Genomic DNA, 17,533 nt, shown 5'->3' with positions numbered 1-17,533 from the left:
ATTTCCCAGGTGTGAGTGAGATGCAGCTGACGTGGAGCCGTGTCACCCAGGCAGCTGCTTCTTCCAGGAGGCTCCAGGGGCAGTCAGCATCAAACCTCTAGGCTGGTGTTTACATCCACACTCACATCCAAGCACTAGTTTTTCCCCTCCCTGATGTCAGCTGAGGTTCTGCCTAATGAAAAAACACAGGGTAGGTTTGGTTTGTTCGTTTGTTTGTTTGTTTTTTTCTGGTTCGTTTATTCTTTTACTCTGTGTGTGTGTGTGTGTGTGTGTGTGTCTATGTATATAAATATATATTATTTTTTTTACTTCTGTCTCTTTATCCAGTGCTCTTAGAGTAAAAGCAGCATTCTCCAGCCCCGTGGCTGGACAGCCAGCCTGCCAAAAAACGCCACCTCTGCTGCCTAAAGCAGGAAAAGGTGCTGTGATTTATCCCTGGGGGGGTGGGAGAAGGAGCCAGGGGACAGGCAGGGAGAGGGGAAGCTCTGCCTGAGCAAGACTTGCTGCTTTTGACCCATTTAAGTACCTTTTTCTGCTGTTGCCCAAGTAGCAAAGGAAGTGGAAGGGGGTTTTTATCCCAATTTTTTTTTGCAAGCTGGCTGGGACCTGATGCGTGACATTCTCCATCCATGTGCCCAGAGGACTTGCATTATGTTAAAAAAAAAAGAAATGAAAAAGGTAAAAAAATAAACAAAAAGGGGAAAAAAAAGAAAAAAGATTAAAAAAAAAACACAAAAGGAAGAAAAACTAACAAAAAAAAGAAAAAAATCCCTCTTTTGTACAGAGATATATTTTTATGAATCAAAAGTTTGTACAGTTAAAAAAAACCCAATGTAAATTTTTTTTTCATTATTGTAGTAAACAGTAGTGGAAGATCAGCTTTTTTTTGTAAATGTAATAAAATGTATAAATCTGGTTTACATAAAAGTGTACATATGTAATCTATACATACACCTGGCTTGTCTGCAGTATATACAATTTAATTTATCTGTCTCTGTATATGAGGCTTTTCCTTGTGTTCAGGCATACTTTGCTGAATTTGAAAGCTATTTTAAATTTTTGACTTAAAATAAAATATAAATTTTTGCATTGCTTTTCTTACATTCCCTGGTGCCTTTCTCGTGAGCTGCCACAGGGGTTCTTTATCCAGGATCCTCTGGATTCTCACACACACACACACACACACACACACACACGAGGTTCCTGACGTTCCAGCTGCTTGGAAGCACATCCCAGCTCTCAGGGAAAAATTCCTTTCCCAGTATCCCACCCAGCCCTGCCCTCCTCCAGCTTTAATCCAGCCCCAGGCTCTACCCGTGGCCACCTCCCATCATCCCAGCTGGGTGTCCTGCCCAGCCACCCTCTGTGGCTTGTCCCCTAAAGGTGGGCAACAGTCAGCTCTTCTGGCTGGTTACAGTGATGAAATTATTATTATTATTATTATTATTATTTATTATTATTATTATTATCATTATTATTATCATTATATTAATAATATAATAATATTATAAAATTTTTAGTATATGTTTTAATATAATATTATAATAATCAATTAGATAATAATAATAATAATAGTAATAATAATAATAATAATAATGTTTTCTGGGATGTGGATTAATCCCCCCTCTGCTGGGGCTGCAGCCCCAGAGGTGTTGATCCCAGCCACGATGGGATGGCTGCTGGAAATCAGCTTTTCCCCTCCTCCCCTGTTCCCCTGCAGGGTGAGGTGACCTTGGCTGTCAAGAGATGCATTAAAACCAGGTGATGCTGCTCCACCACCACCACATCCAGAGCTCAGCCAAGCGTTTTAACTCTTTGGAGGTGGTGGGAGCTGTGGGATTTGGCTCTCTGGGACGTCAGGTCTTTGTTTAGGACCTGACCTGGCCAGGCCAGGCGGGGTCTGAGCCTGGTTTTGACACTCTTGAGAGCTCTCCAAAGTCCTGTAGCCACCCTGGGGTTCTGCATTTGGACTTCCAGGTGCTCGTGGCTATGGAAAAAGAGGCTGGAAAGAGCCTTGAGGGCATGATTTGGGGTGTAGGAGTTCCTCCCGTCCTCCTCTGAGCAGGTGAGTGAGAGAAAATCCATCCCCAGGGCAGGTAAATGAGCAGCACCCCCAGGAAACCTGAATGAGACCCCAAGTAGGACATGGGTTTGTATTATTTAGCTGGGATGTTGCATCTCTGCAGGAGGAGGGAACTTCCCGGAGCTTCAGAAACGTTCCAAGCACTAAGAGGAGAATTTATAGTTCAGTGCTAGGGGGGAAAATGCATAATTCATTCTCCAGGCTTTGGAAGACCTAAAAAAAAAAAAAAAAAACCCAAAAAAAAGTGGGGAAAAAGTAAAAAAATAATAATTAAAAAAAAAAGGTAGAATTTCGTTTATCCCTGTGGTGGGAGCTCCAGACAAGGGCTCAGGAGGCATTTACCTGTCAGGGAGTTCAGCATCCCCGTGCAGGTGGGGTAGGGGAGCAGAATGGGGTTTATTTGGGGCTGTGGGAACTCAGCACAAGAAAATCCCAGGGAAAAGGTTAACAGTGAGGTCTGGGAGCAGGCCTGGCTTTCCCAGGGGAATCTGCAGCCAGCCCTGGCCGTGTCCTCATTAGCCAAACAGATGCCAAGTGCCTGGATTTCAGAAGTGTGTGACAGCAAAGTGCTATTCGTGTGGGAAAGGAGCTGGTTTAGTTATTTCAGCCCACAGAAAATGATTCCTCTCACAGATAGGTGAGATAATTAATCATTATCATCCTCCCAGCACATTTAATATTCCAGGGTGGGCAGGGCCTGGTGCCTTTGGCAGCAGCCACCCCCTCTGCCAGCCTTGTGTTCCCCTTGGCACTGCTGGCATTCCCAGGCTTTTCCAAGCCCAATTTTCCAGCAGATTTGTCCAGCTGCTGGAAGGAAGTGGCAGAAACCCTCTGTCCAGTTGCTCTTCTTCCTCAAACCTCTGCCAGTCTTGCTCTGACACTTCCATTTTACCCTTGAATTATTGAATAATTCTTATTAGGGTGTAAACTAACAAAAAAAAAAACCACCAAACCATCAGGGGACAGCAAAGATAAGCTTGGAAAAATGGGATTCAGGGGCAGGAACCACCAAGCTGGAGGTGCTGTGGCTGGGATGGGACCTCAGGGCGATGTGTCCTGCTTGGTCCTTTCAGGTGCTTTTTGTTCCTTTAGGACTCTCAGAGCAGAATCGGTTTGCTGACCTGAAGACACTTTACTTTTCCCTCAAGCTACTTTATATTCTTATTTCTGTATTGACACATCTCTCTCCCCCACTCCAATCCAGCCCTAATTTCCAACTGTTAATCAGGCAAAGCACCGTGGCACGATGGTCTGTAATTAAAGAATTAAAGCCCTACCTGAAGAATGCAGATGTGAAGGCAAAATTGAATTATTTAAATAAAGGCAGGCCATTAATTATGCATGTCCTTCAATCTTTCATCTCTTGATAAGCTCCAGCAGCTTTTGGAAGGGGGAGAAGAAGAAGTTTCAAAGTCTGTGTGAATTAATGAAGTGTGAGAAGCTGGTTCGGGGCACTGGGAGCTGCCAGAACAAGGCTGAGGGAGCTGGGGGGGCTCAGCCTGGAGAAAATGAGGCTCAGGGGAGACTTTTCACTCTCCAAAATTACCTGAAAGGAGGTTGGAGCCAGATGGGGGGTCGGGCTCTGCTCCCAGGGAACGAGGGACAGGACAAGAGGAAATGGCCTCAAGCTGCAGCAGGGGAGGTTTAAGTTGGACATCAGGGAAAATTTCTTCACTGAAGGGGTTGTCAAGCACTGGAAGGGGCTGGAAGGGGTTCAGAAAAGGTGGAGATGTGCTGCCTGGGGACGTGGTTTCGTGGTGGCCTTGGCAGTGCTGGGTTAACAGTCAGACTGATCCTGGAGGGCTTTTCCAACTCGGGGGGTTTGTGATCCCACAAAAACAGCGACAAACCCACATCTCCTGGGCTTGTGGCTAATGAGGGAGGAATCCCACCCTCACGTCGGCCCAAGAGGATCTGGGACACCACTCACTGCTGGGGAGGGGAAGGAGGGAGAGGAGGCCATCCCACATCCCCAGCACCAGCAGAGCAGTAGATCAGTGATTGCACTGGTCCAGTGGAGCACAACCCCCTTTTCCCTGGGCTGCTGTGCTTGGCTTCCCTCCCTTTTCCCGCTGCCTGCTCCCTGTTCCAGCCCTGCCAGCGCAGCAGCCTCCAATAAATATGTCAATACCAGCGTGAAATCATCGGGTCGTGATGCCCTTGGATTGGCTTTATGGAGGGAGATGATTGGAAATATTTATGTGTGATAACTGGGCTGGGAGAAAAAAGAGTAATAGAATGGAAGGAGGTTATTAATGTTTGCTGAACAGATTTACTGGATGTAATCAAATTGCAACATATGCTCAGGGGTTGGGGGGGGGGGGAATCAACAGTGTTAACGAATTGCAGCTCAGGCCTGGCTTGGAGCTGCCAAATCCCGAGTTCTGCAGCAGTTTCTGCTGAAAAACAGCATTTACAGTTATCACATCGTGGCCACCCGTGGAATTAAGGGATGCTGGTTTGGCAAGGGGCACGGTAATTCCCTCTGCTTTTGGTCAGGGGCTGGTGGCTTTGGGAGGAAGGGTTGGTGGTTTGTGTCGGTTGGAGCGCAGGGTGGGGGGTTTGGGACCAGGCAGGCTCAGCCCTGGGCCTGCTGGGTGATGTCAGAGTGGAATGGAGGGGATTTTGGGAGGGTGGGCAGGCCCTGGCACAGGTTTGCCCGGAGAAGCTGTGGCTGCCTCATCCCTGGGAGTGTCCAAGGCCAGGTTGGAGCACCCTGGGCTGATGGAAGGTGTCCCTGCCCGTGGAAAGAGGGTTGGAATTAAATGCTCTTTAAGGTCCCTCCCAATGTCCTTATGAATTTGCATAAATAAATCATGTGGACGCACAAAAACGAGCTGGGAGAGGGGGGAAAGACGGTGCTGAATCCACGGGAAGGAGGGTCAGGAGGCAGCTCCTGCCCCGCGGTGGAGCTGGAGCTTCTTCTGGAGGGGGAAAAAAAGCCAAGGAGAGCCCGGCACGGCAGCTGGGAGAGAGCAAAGGGCTCGGGCTACACTTTGCATCTCTAATTATTCTCCGCTCGGAGTCCAACCCTCTAGCCAGCACCAACCTCCGCAGTTCGGCTTCTTAATGAGAGATTCTCTTCTATTAACACTTCATTAAGGCTGTGGCCAAGCCGCTTTCAGGGCAGTTTAAAAGCGTGTGCCTCCTTCCCTGACTTCTTCCAGGCGTGACTGTGGGAGCTGGGACAGCCACGGGGAGAGCCCCGGGAGCTTGGAGAAATCAGGCAAACCAGGGTTTTTTTTTTCCAGGCTCTGGGTGCCAAAATTCATCATCCCCCCGGCTCCCCAATCCCCCAGTCCCATCAGTGCTGGAACCCTGGAAAAATCCCTGCCTCCACAAAAGGCGCTTTTTAAGACACTCTTGAGTCCGAGCTGGGTTCAGAGAGGAATAGGAACGGGATGGAGGAATTCACCGGGAGCATCCCATGGGATGCCCAGCCCCTGGATGGCTGCAGGGCCTTGGGCAGTGCCCCAGCCGTGCCACTGCCCCCAGGGAAGGCACTGGGGGGTCCTTGCCCTGCCCTGCCCTCAGGAACTGGCTGGTTCCAAACATTCATGAGATGTTTTTAATTGGAATTTTCGTATTTTAAACTAAAATCCCCCCCCCCCCCCCGAGCTACAACTTATTCAGAAAACAACCATCTGCCATCCTAAAATAATCCAAGCTCCAGCAAAAACAAGCCCTGGAAAACTCCCTGAGTGCTGCCTGCGTGCACAGCGGAGCGCAGGAGGAAAGGGAAGAGGCTGAATTGGTGGTTTCTCCCCACCTGTGATTTACTACTGCGCTTTTTCTAAATTAAATATAACCCGAAGTTAGCCCTGCAGCCCGAGGATGGAGAGCCGAGGGGGATGCGAGGCAGGGACAGGAATTACTCGCAGGAATTATCGCTCCATTTGCCCTTTTTTAAACAGTTATTTCAGCTCGTTAGGAAGGCGGCGCCGGGGGGGGGGACTGTGAAATCCTTCACCTCTGCAGCCACCCTTGGCCTCCCTCCCCTTCCAGCACCCAGGGCTCGGCAGAGGGTTATTAAATAAAGCCTCGGAATTGGAGGGGCGTGTTTGCACCTTCCAGAGACAAATAAGGTTTGGGAAGGTTAAGTGGAAGGGGCGGCAGAGGGCACTGGAGGGGAGTGCTGAGCTCTGCTCAAAGCCTGGGACAGCTCCAGGAGCATCTCCTGCCGTTCCTCACATCCCCAGAAATCCCCCTGGAGCCCACCCTGTGCCCCCAACCTGGGGAGGGCTGGGAGGGCTTTTCCACGCTCACTGTTCCCGTGGTTCTGTCATCACCATCTGCTGCAGCTCAGCTGAAGATTTAGACCCCCCCAAACTTCCCCTCTGAGTTAATAAATCTGCAGCTTTCCTGCCCCTGATCTTCCCGGCACTGCTGTGGGAGCAGCTTTGCTCACCCTGTCACTGCAGCCTTACACGCTTAATCAGATTTTTTTATTTTATTTTATTTTATTTTATTTTTTGCTTTTTAAAGCCTCAGAAGTTCAGTGAGCCTTTCCCACACGGCACCTCTCTGCCCCCTCACACACTGAATCGTCTCTGGCCGACTGAAAACCTTCTGCTCCATGAAGTAATTCCGTGTTTTTTGGAGCACGGCTCACCGGCGCCATCGAGCCAACGGGATTGTAGCTATTGATTTTTTTTTTTTCCCTGCTTCTACCGCTGTTCAGTGCCTGGAAAACATTGTTGGAGCAAATGATAGTCACTCCAGGGCAGCCCTGTAATTGCAGGAGCTGGGCAGACAATGTCCCTGCGTGTCAGCTCGGTGTCCTACCAGCAAATTCCTCGCAGAATTGAAAAGAACGATTTCAAATCTGTTCAGGGCCGGCTTGGAGCAACCTGGGCTGGTGGAAGGTGTCCCTGCCCATGGCAGGGGGTGGGACTGGATGATCCATAATGCCCATCCCCACCCAAACCCTTCTGGGATTCTGGGATTCTGATGCTGCTGCACCGAAGGAGCAGAGAGAGGGTTGGTTTTTGGGTTTTTTTTGGAGCTGCCAGGTCGGAGCTGGGATGTGCTGAGCTCCTTTGGAAACCCCCTGGTAAACAGATGGGAGCACAGTTATGCTGGCAGCAGAGCGTGGTTTAAGGATGTCACAGCCAAGCGTTGTCTGCAGCCCAGGGAGTGACCCCAGCGAGTGCCAGAGCAGCCAGATCGGGGGTCAGAGCAGGGCAAACGACCACACAAACCCTGCACCCTGGCAATGGGAGTTCTTGGGAGCCTCTCCACGGTGCTGGAGCCTCCTGTGCCCCCTCACTGCCGCCTCGCTGGGACTGACCCCCTTCCAGCATCTGCCAAGGCTTGGGAGCTAATTAGCTCCACGGCAAACCATCATTAAGAGGCCCAATCAACATTATTTCAGTTTAGAACAGGAAGCAGCTGTCCCTGCTCTGCATCCAGGGATAATTGTACCAGGCATTAACCCCTCCCTGCAAGGCTGTTCTGGGGAGAGGGAGGGGGGTCTGTCGTGTAAATCCAGGTGTGTGGGGTGGGGCTGGGTTTGCTTTGGGCCTGCTGGGTGTTCCAAGAGCATTCCCACTCCCCTGCAGCACACGGATGTGTGATGGATCCGTGGGGCATCACCTGCCTGCGTCCCTGTGGTTGCAGGGGGATTCACACCATCCTGGGGGGGTGAGGGGGGGAGACACACAGAGGGGACCCCCTGAACCTTCTTCACCAGCTGTGTGTCCTCAGAGGGGGGTTACAGAGCTGGGGACATCTCCAAGGTGGATTTTTTTTGTGCCTTGGAACCACCTCTGTGCTGTGGCTCGGGGGGGACCCCTGGGGTCCTGGGGTGGGGGCACTGTGGGGAGGCAGATCATGGATCAGGGGAGATGGGAGTGCCCCTGCTCTGGAGCCATCCTGGAGTTAACTCCAGCCTCCAGGAGCGGCAGAGGAGGCACAGCCAGGCCATCCATCACTGTCCCCAGCAATTTGTCCCCCCGCCTCGGAGCTGTGTCTCCCTCGGCTCGGCCCACGTGCTGCTGCCACCTGCCAGGCACAGAGGACGGCAGGGACAAACCTGCCATCACCTTCCAGCTGCCCCAGGAGGGCAAACAGCCGGTTTTTCTTTGCACACTGGGGCTGATTTTTGCCTCAGTTTGGGCAGTGCTGCCCACAGAGAGGAAATCCCTCCCATGCTGCGGCACCGAGCCCACCCAGAGCGGGATGGAGCTGCCTGCACGCCCTGGGAGCATCCTTGGAGCTGCCTGGCTGGGAAGCTGGCACGCAGGTGCCACCTGGAGAATGCTCTGGCTGCTCAAACGTGCTCCTCTGCAAAGCCAGCAGCTCCCCGAGGGCAGGGAAGGTGACACTTGGCTGGAACGTGGCATTTTGCCTCCTAAAGGAAGGGGCTGGATCATTTCCTTCCATCTTCAAAGCTTCTCCAGCCTCCTCAGAGCCTGATTTTCCATACCCTGTGCTTAGAGCAGGGAGGAATCAGCTCCATCCCCTCTCCTACCTGGAGCAGATGGATGCTGCCATGCTGGAGAGAAACCAACAGGATAAAGAGGAGGAGTGGGGAGGGGATGGAGGGGAAGGAGGGACTGGGAGCCCCTCAGCCCCTGGAGATGCTGTGCTGGACCTTCCATCCAAGGAGGATGCTGATGGTTTTGGGCAGGACCACGATGAGGCAGCTCCTGGCCAAGGAGGGAAAGAGGAGAGAACAACCTGGAGAAACTGAGGCAAGGAAGCAACTTAAAGCAGCTCCCCACTGGTTGTGACTTATATTTTTTCCCAAAAGAGCCCCCCCCCCCACCAAGTGCTGGCTGTGATTTGCTTTTGGTGGGTGTTCAGCACCACCCTGAGAAATATCAAAATAATAATAACAATAATAACTATTAAAGGCAACAACACGCCATGGTTTGCTGAGTTATGGGTTAATTCTCACCCACAAACAAACAATTATTCCCAGGATGTAAAACACTTTAACAATATTAATGGTGAAAAGGAAGCAGTGGCTCTTTTATCAGGGTTTTTTGATTTAGTTCCATTAATACTTTGCTCGATTGATGCATATTCAAATGGCCTAAGTGGGGCCCTCACTGTTTCAATTAGCATTAATGCACAATTATTTTGCTCCATATTTATGCTGCTCTTGCAGGGCTTGGGTTTGGGTTGTTGGGGTAGGAATTTTTTTTTTTTTTTTTTTTTACATTTGTATGTTAATTCAGCATTTAAAATGTCCTTCTCCCCAAATTGTTTGCCTGCTGATAAAGTGTGAGGAGAGGGAGAGGGATTTAAGGTTAAACACCAGAGGAGGGAAAAGGGCTGCCTATCAAAGAGGGGATAAATCCTGGCTTTTAGCAGATTAGGAGATATGATTGTATCTGAGGTGGGGATTGCACAGAATCAGTGCGTTCCTGGCTGGGAATTTGGGTTTCCTCGCCCTGCTGTGGCCACGGGCTCTGCCCTGGGAATTCCCAGCGTGTGCAGGGGGACAGACTGGTGGCAAAATATCCCCTGGGGTTTGTGCTGCCCCTGCAGCAGAAATGGAAACACGTGCAGATATCTTGCTGGAGGAGATGCTCAGTTTGGGAATGTTGGTAATCACCTCTGTCCCACACAGCAGGAAAAATGAGCTTCCCCAGCCCTTCTCTGCAAACCCTTGATTTTTGAGCCCTTCTTTTTTTTTTTTTCTTTATTCCACTTAAATACCTCAACATCTCTTTATTGTTTTAAATATTTCTTTGTTCTCTCCCTGCTATCTCCCCCTGTGGAGCAGGTTTATGGGGGCACATGCTGGGAAGGAGGATGTCAGGGTGGCCCCATGCCTTTGGAATGAGCCTGATGATTTGTGGCTGGGAAATAACGATAAAAAATTATATAATATAATAAATAATGATATAAAATATAGCTAATATAGAGGATTAGTAACGATATGATTATAAAATTATAAATTAGAACTATAAAATGATGTTTGGGGCTGGTGAAGAACAGGGGTATGTGGAGCAGGGCACGCCCCATCCTTCCCCCCTGGTTATTGAGTCTGGCTCCGGTGGTTCCAGCTCTCTCCAGCCTCTGCTTATGGCCAGGGGTGGGTAAAAGGCAGAGCCAGGATTCCCAGAGGAAGGTGCCAACACTTGGGTTCACCCCAGGAATGCTGAGTCCTGATCCTGCCCTTGGCCTCGGGCCAATCCTTCCACCCTCCTCCGGCAGCCGGGAAGGAGACGGAAGATTTAAGACCCAATTTCCCATTAAATATGTACAAGCTAAAAGGGGCCAAGGGGATTTCCAGTGCCAAAGGACATCTGCAACTGCGAGATGAGCAGTTAGGGGCAGAGATATTTATAGGTTCATTTATTTTGGCTCCTTTCAGGAGCTTCAGAGGCATCTCTTTGTCCGCTGCAGACCCCAGGGGACTGTCTTGGGGAGCAAACACAGAGGTTCTCACCCCACCCTCCTGACCATGCTCCCAACAACCAACATTTCCCCTGGAATTGCTCATTTTCCCTTCCCAGGAGGCAGGTGATGATGCTACTCCTTTGGGCAAGCAGCAGGAGCTTGTGGCTTGAGGGTCAGGCCTCATCTTTACCTCATTAAAGTCCCTGAAGCAGAAGAGATTTGAATTTTGGGACCCTACTGTTCCAGGCTTACAAGGAGGTGGATATTAATGCTTCCCTTATTCCCTAACCTGCCATTAGGAGCCCCATCAGCTCAGATTGATTTCCTTCCACCGTGGTGTTCTGGCAGGGAGTAAAACCCACCCTGGGGAGAGCGTGGGCAGCGCTGGGGACGCGGCACAAGGGCAGGTCACGAGCAAGGGGATGGTTTGAAAGGGAACATGAAAATGCAGTGCTTTTGGGAAGGAGCTGACAATCCTAAATGAAAAAAAAAATGCCCCTTGGGAGGGTCGTTCTGGTTCTGAATTCTGCCAAACATCTGTCACGTGGGAAAGATCCCGACAACCAGAGCGTACAGGGTCCCCATAGCTCAGGGGGTTGGAAAAAAAAGAGGGGAGAGGGGTTGGAAGGAGCAGGGAATGGTTTAAAACATTAAAACACCTCAGAGACCCTTTTCCTGTGTGTCCACACGATCAGATAATCAGCAGATTTCAGCCCCTCACACTACTGTGGGTGCTGTGGACTCATTTATTTTATTGTTAAGGAGAGCTGGAAGTGAGAAGATCTGCTTCCCTCTGGGTCCAAAAAATACTTGCACCCCAGCTGACCTGCCACAACCCACTTGTGGGTTTGATGATCTTGGAGGCCTTTTCCAGTCTTAATGACCCTGTGATCCAGTGACTCTGTGCAGTGCCTGGTCCTGGGATGTGCAATCCTGGTGGGAATGTAGGATCTGGCTCAGCACAGCAGCCCCCTGAGCAGCCAGGAGGGAATCCAGCCCCGTTCCCCACACTTTGCAGGAGGAGGGATGGCACCTGATCCAGCAGGAAGCTGTCACACACACACAGAGCCCCTCAGAACTGCCTGAGCAAACGGGAACCGGCCCAGGGAATTCATCCTGGATCAGCCTGCTCCGTCACAGAGCCACGGGGGATTTTCATCGGAGCGAGGAGCCCCCGAGCTGGATTTGCAGTGCCATGAAACCCCCGTGCCTGCTCTCTGGAGATAGGGAGCCAGCTTATCCCAGGAGGAACAGAGCACCTTTCAATCCATCTCTGTGCAGGGATGGATTTCCGTGGGCACTGTTCTATCCCTCCTTTCTCCCGGCGCTGTTGACACAGTTTGTTCCGATGTTGACTCGAGCGCTGAGTTGGCACCGGGATTTATGGGCGTGCAAATCTCCAAGCTGTGAAAATCCAGCTCCACCTTGAGCCAAATCCTAAAAAAAAAAAAAACCAAAACAAACCAACCCTCCTATTGCACATCCCAGGGTCCCCCTCGAAGCACCTCTGGCCATTGTGTGGCTGAAATAGGAGCCTGGTGGCTGACACGTGGAGATTTAATGCTCTGCGGGCTGTAAATAAACAAACAAGGAAGAGGAAATGGGAATTAATGCCAAATGTTTGTGTTTTCTCGAGCTGCAAAGGGAAAAATATTGACTTGAAACAAGCAAGAGCTGGACTTGGGAGCAGAGCTGGGAGAGCAGAGGGGTTTGGTGTGGTTGAAGATGCCCTTTGCCAAGAGGTTCAGGGACCTCCAGGAACGAACTGGGCGGCTCAAAAGGAGATAAAGAAGTGGCTGAGGGGGTGAAGAACCATCACCAGCAAACAGGGGAAAAAACAAGGAGAAGATGCATCTTTCCTGGTATTTTGTGCCTCTCATTTTGACCACTGGTCCTCTTTTCTCCTCATCCTCCTCACCTCTGTACCCCCATTCCCCAAAATTCCCCTCCTGGGCACCCAAACTGCCTCGTCCAGCCCGGCTCAAAGACAGCCAGTGCTGAAAAGAGATGAGACACTTGGAGCTGTGATTAAATCCTGCAAAGAGGCATTTTGGGTCCGTTTCAGACTGTGATCCACAGGGTACCTGAACATGACAGGCACCTGGCTGAATTGCCTGGGACCTGGTTTATTCAGGAATCACAGGGAGCAGTTTGTCGTATCGATTCGCTCGCGCTCCACGCGACTCCATAAACAGCAAATCTGCTGGGGATTTTCCTCTCCTTTTCCCTGCAAGACAGGGAAGAAAGGACAAAAAGGGAAAGAGAAAAGGCGGGTTTTTTTCGGTGGGTTGCAAAAGTGGATCTGACACCAGGCTGCCTCCTGATGGGAGCAAAGTTATTGCAGTGGGAATTATCTTCCAGGAGAAACACAAACAGCGCTCGGAGCCGGAGCCGTGCCCGGGGTCGGGCAGGGCCATCCTGGGGCTCCCCCACCTCCCACCCCGCCCCAACAGCAGCTTTTTCACCTTTTCCTCTACTTTTCCCAATTTAACACCTTCCTGACTCCAGGAAAGCAGGTTTTGCGTGGAGTTACACGGAGTAAATCCACAGGGATCAAGGAAAAGCAGCTCCGGCCGCAGCATCATCCCTGGCACAGCGACACGGGGACTCTGCCCAGTGGGACTGGAGGGTGGGAGGGTGAGATCCCACTCCCCCTATTGCAGCCAGGTGGGATCCAGCAGCCCAGCTGTGTTTCCAAGGTTTTTTCCCCCATGCCATGCCAGCCCTCATCCCAGGAGCATCAGATCCGGAAGGAATCCTCTGGAAGCAACAGCACAGAGGGGCATGGGGGGTGCAGGTGAGCAGCCAGAGACCACCTGAGCACTGATTTGTGGGGCAGGAGGGGAGGGCAGGCAGGGGAGGGGGGTGTTTTTCCTGCTCTTGGCTCAGTTGGAGCCCGGGCAGTCCCGTGGCTGAGGTACAGGGGGAAAGTGGAAGTGCTGATTTCTCATCTGGGAGGAGAACGAGCTTGCAAATTAATCCTGCTAATGAGATGTCAGCATTAGTTTGTCTGTCCTTGTCACCAGGGCAGGGTGACAGCCTGTCAGAGGTGCTGAAGGGTCCCTGAGGCAGCAGCTACTTGATTTTCCCTGGAAGGAACCCAAGCTGCTCCCGCTGTCCTGGGCTGGGAGGCACCTCTGGGCTGGTCCTGGAGGGCTCCCAGGGATGGGGGAGCTGGGACACCCCAGACACCCCCCAAAACCACCTCCCCACCTGCACAAACCAAACAAACTCTTTCTGTCCTGCCACCTTTTGTCTGGGAGGAATCTTGGTGTCCGTGGCAGAGCAAGAGAAGGGCTGAGGTGCTAATCCTGCCCCTGGTTGTGTTTTGGCTGAGGTCAAGCACCTGGAAAAGGGAGCTGAGGGGCCCCTTCTTTGCAGGGTGCCCCAGCTCCCCCTCTGGAGCCACTGCCCCATTCCATCCCTCCAGTTGCTCTCTATCAGCACGAAGTAATTAAGTTCATAAGGCATCAGACAATCAGCAGCAGCCCACAAGACGTTGTGTTTAATCATGTACTAATGGCATGTTCTTGGCAATAATTACAAGATAACAGTGTTTGCAGGCTGTAATCAGAACAATTCTAGTAATTAAATCAGCCTTTTGTCAGCAGCTCCTTCCCCCTTTGCCGGGTGTGGGAGCAGCGTGGCAGGACCCCTGGAAGGAGGGGACAGGACTCTGTGTGCTGGTGGCCTGATGCCACCACTGTCACTGTTGGCACCGCTAATTGGGATCAGAGAGGGACGGGGCCGCTTGCAAGGGGCTCCTTGCACAGCATCTGGCTCTGGGAGACTTCCCAGAGGAGCTGCCCCATCCCTGGGAGTGCCCAAGGCCAGGCTGGACGGGGCTTGGAGCAACCTGGGACAGTGGAAGGTGTCCCTGCCCGTGGCAGGGGGTGGAACTGGACGGGCTTTGAGGTCCCTTCCAACCCAAACCAGTCTGAGATTGTGCTGCTGCCCTAAAACCCCCAACTAAGAGGGCTTGACCTTGTCCTGCTGTGCCCCCCAGTGCCAGTCAGGGTTGCTGTGGTGTTCCCTGGCTTTGGGTGGAGTGTGAGATTAATATTGTGGGTTCAATCCCCATGTGGGCCCTTCACTGCACAGTTGGCCCTGGTGATCACTGCGGGTCCCTTCCAACCCAGAATGCTCTGAAATTCGCTTCTGGTGGTTGGAAAACTGAGTTAGAAAGGGCAAAGTGAGGCTGTGCCTTCCAACTGGTGTCATTCACCTGACCCAGCTCCTACAGCCACAAGCAGCAGAACAAGCCCTTTTAGAAAGAACTCCCTCTCCAAAAGAGGCTGAAAAACCATCAAACAATAACAGCAAGAATTAAAAATAAGCAGTTTTATGGCTCCTCCAATAATTAACTTAGTTCTCAGCTGTTAATTTACGTACCCAAGGTCCTCTGTTTAATATTCTAATTTGTGGTTAATCATCTATCAAGAGAGAACAAACGGTGATTAGCTCATCTTTACCTCCTCGAGGGTGAGGGAGGCAATTTGGTCTAATCAATGCATCAGCTCAAGGAAACTTTTGTGTCATTCCTGAATTATTCATGTGCCAGCCTTGTCCCTGGGCACACTCGGTGGCCCCTGTGCCGAGGAAATGTCACCTGGGGTGGGATGTGAGGGTGATGCTGGTGGGTCTAAGAGATGGTTTAGTTCGGATATTGGGAAGAAATCCTTCCCTGGGAGGGTGGGGAGGCCCTGGCACAGGCTGCTCCACCCCTGGAAGTGTCCAAGGCCTGCTTGGAGCCACCTGGGCTGGTGGAAGGTAGAACTTAATGACTCCAGGCCACAGAAATCAAACTGCTTCTTCCTTTTTTCTCTTTTTTCCCACGGCCTTCAAAGGAGCTGGGAAGGGAAGCACAGCCCTTGCAGGAGCCTCAGCAGGTCTGGCAGGGCAGTTTGTGCAAACCCAAAGGGATCTGTCTTGATTCCCTTTTTATTCTTCCCTTTTGTCTTTCCCATCCCCTGGAAAGCACAGATGGTGCTGGACTGCAAACCTTCGAGTTCCCAGACCCTTTGTAGCTGCAGGGAGCAGGTTCCTGAAGCCCTTGTGAGAATTTTAAAAGATTCCCCACATCTTTGCTTTGAAAACAAGCCAAGCCTGGCCACGAGCAGGTTGGAAACCACTGGGAGCAGGGACTGGCTGAGGTGACAAGGACCTGGGCTGGCTCCCAGGAGAAGCCACCAGGCACGAGCAGATGGGAGAGAAAAGAGCAAGAGCTCCAGACAGCTCTTCCTTGGCATTTTAATTAAATCCTGCTCTTCTTAATCCCTCCCAGACAGTGGCTTTGCCGGGCTCTGATGGCTCAGCACCCAGTGTTGGCTCTGCTGGTGCCATGGGATGTGCTGGGGAGTGTCTGGAGAGTCAAAGCTGCCCCTTGCCAGGGCAGAGCTGGTTCACAGCTGCAGTCAGCACTTTTTGGGAGGCTGTGTTGGCTCCAGAGGATCAGCTGGACCAGTATCCCTGGCTGTGCTGGAGGGACCTGGCCAGCCCTGCCTGGGGTGTGCACACTGAGTGCAGGACTGAGGAACCCCCAAATTTAGGGGGGATTCTGGATCCTCCTGGGATGCCCAGGACGCTCTACAGGCACAGCAGAGACTTTCCAGCCTCCAGAGCCCTTGGTCTGTCCTGGGAATTGGTGTTTTCCTGCTCCAGGACCACAGCTCTCCAGCCCTTTCCAGCGGAAAAAAACACGGGTTTATCGGGAATATCGCTGGAAGAGGGAATTCCACGGGCTGCCAGCTCCCTCTCGTGGGGAAAACGGCACCGAAGGGCTGGGCTGGGCTGCGCGGGCGGGCGGCGGCCCCAGATGTGCTGCACAGCTGGAGCGCGGTCCAGCCCCAACTCGGGATGTTTTCCAGCGGTTTTATTCCCACAGACACTTGGGGTTTCAGCCTCTCTTGTCTCTGCCGTGGCGTCCGATCTGCTGTTTATTGGATGAATATTTATGATGGAGAGGTGAGTTTGGATTTGCCACCCACAGGAAACGGCCAGAGTCTGGCCCCTAATTAATGCTCAGCATCTTTAATTCCGTGATTGAATTCCTGCTTGCAAATAAAACATTCGCAGTTCGCTCCCGAATTTTTTAGGTTTTGGTTTGGTAAAAGACAATCAAGTGAGCTGGTTCAGTTTGGGTTTGGAAAGGGCACAGGGAAGCGAATTTAAATGGGGAATGAGGATGGGACACTTGGAGAATCATGGCATGGCTTGGGTTGGAAGCGATTTTAGGGATCATCTCATTCCATCCCCTCCCATGGGCAGCGACACCTTCCACCAGCCCAGATTGCTCCAGCTTGGCCTTGGACACTTCCAGGGCTGGGGCAGCCACAGCTTCTCTGGGCACCCTGTGCCAGGGCCTGCCCACCCTCCCAGGGAAGGGTTTTTTCCCCATATCCCATCTTTTTTTGGGGTGTGAATCCATCCCCCCTCATGCTGTCAGGGAGATAAGGATCCATATGGCAAAATGCTTTGCTGTCCAGCGGAGGGGAGGGGAGAGAACACCCTGCTGGGTCTGCCTGGGGGTGGGATTTGGTCCTTTCCAGGATGACCCCCACACACACACAAACACCTCTTGAGCCCCCTTTTTGTTCCTGGTGCTCCCTGTGCCGGTGGCATCGACGCTCCCTTCCCCCAGAAAGACCCACCCAGCCCTTCCCACCGCGGCTCCCCCGGGGATTTGTTCCTCTGCCAAGCCCAACACGCTTTGCTAATAAACAGAAATTGATTTTTATTTATCTCACAAAGCGCTGCTGCCGCGGGGCTCCAGTCAGACACCTACGGATCCCGCTGGATCCACAGCCCCCCCTCTGCAGCCATTCAGGGATCAATTCAAAGAAATCAGCACGTTTCAGTTCTCAATCATCCATCTTGCTTTTTTATTGTCTGTTTTAAAAAGTCGGTGGTTTTCTACTCACAGTTATAAAATAATCTTTTTTTTTTTTTTTTACAAAGATTTACAGCTCAGTGAAGTGCCCAGCGCTGAACGAGGCTGGACCTGGGAAGTCCCTTGAATAACCAAATGAAAATTTGGGGGAGAAAAGAGGGCTTTAAAAGTTAAAATTTAAAAAAAAAAGGAAATTAAAAAAAAAA

General features: G+C 51.4%; 1 protein-coding gene across 1 annotated transcript in view; it reads right to left on the bottom strand.

Moving 5' to 3' along the window:
• Nucleotides 1–12,575: 12,575 nt before the first annotated feature.
• The window catches only part of LOC114069279 (collagen alpha-2(IX) chain-like), a gene marked incomplete at its 5' end in the record, with an annotated part of 14,615 nt that continues 9,657 nt past the window's right edge, over nt 12,576–17,533 (bottom strand). Inside the window, one exon of the mRNA XM_027905947.1 lies at nt 12,576–12,665. Within this exon, the coding sequence (XP_027761748.1) occupies nt 12,576–12,665 (90 nt within the window). The remainder of the gene's footprint in view (nt 12,666–17,533) is intronic.

The sequence above is a fragment of the Empidonax traillii genome, unplaced genomic scaffold (genome assembly GCF_003031625.1).
Source record: "Empidonax traillii isolate 1590-97213 ecotype Southwest subspecies unplaced genomic scaffold, ASM303162v1 scaffold1223:size154416, whole genome shotgun sequence".
In the NCBI taxonomy this organism is placed as follows: Eukaryota; Metazoa; Chordata; class Aves; order Passeriformes; family Tyrannidae; genus Empidonax; species Empidonax traillii.
The sequence above is the reverse complement of the archived record's forward strand: the minus strand, read 5'-3'. Positions and strand labels throughout refer to the sequence as shown.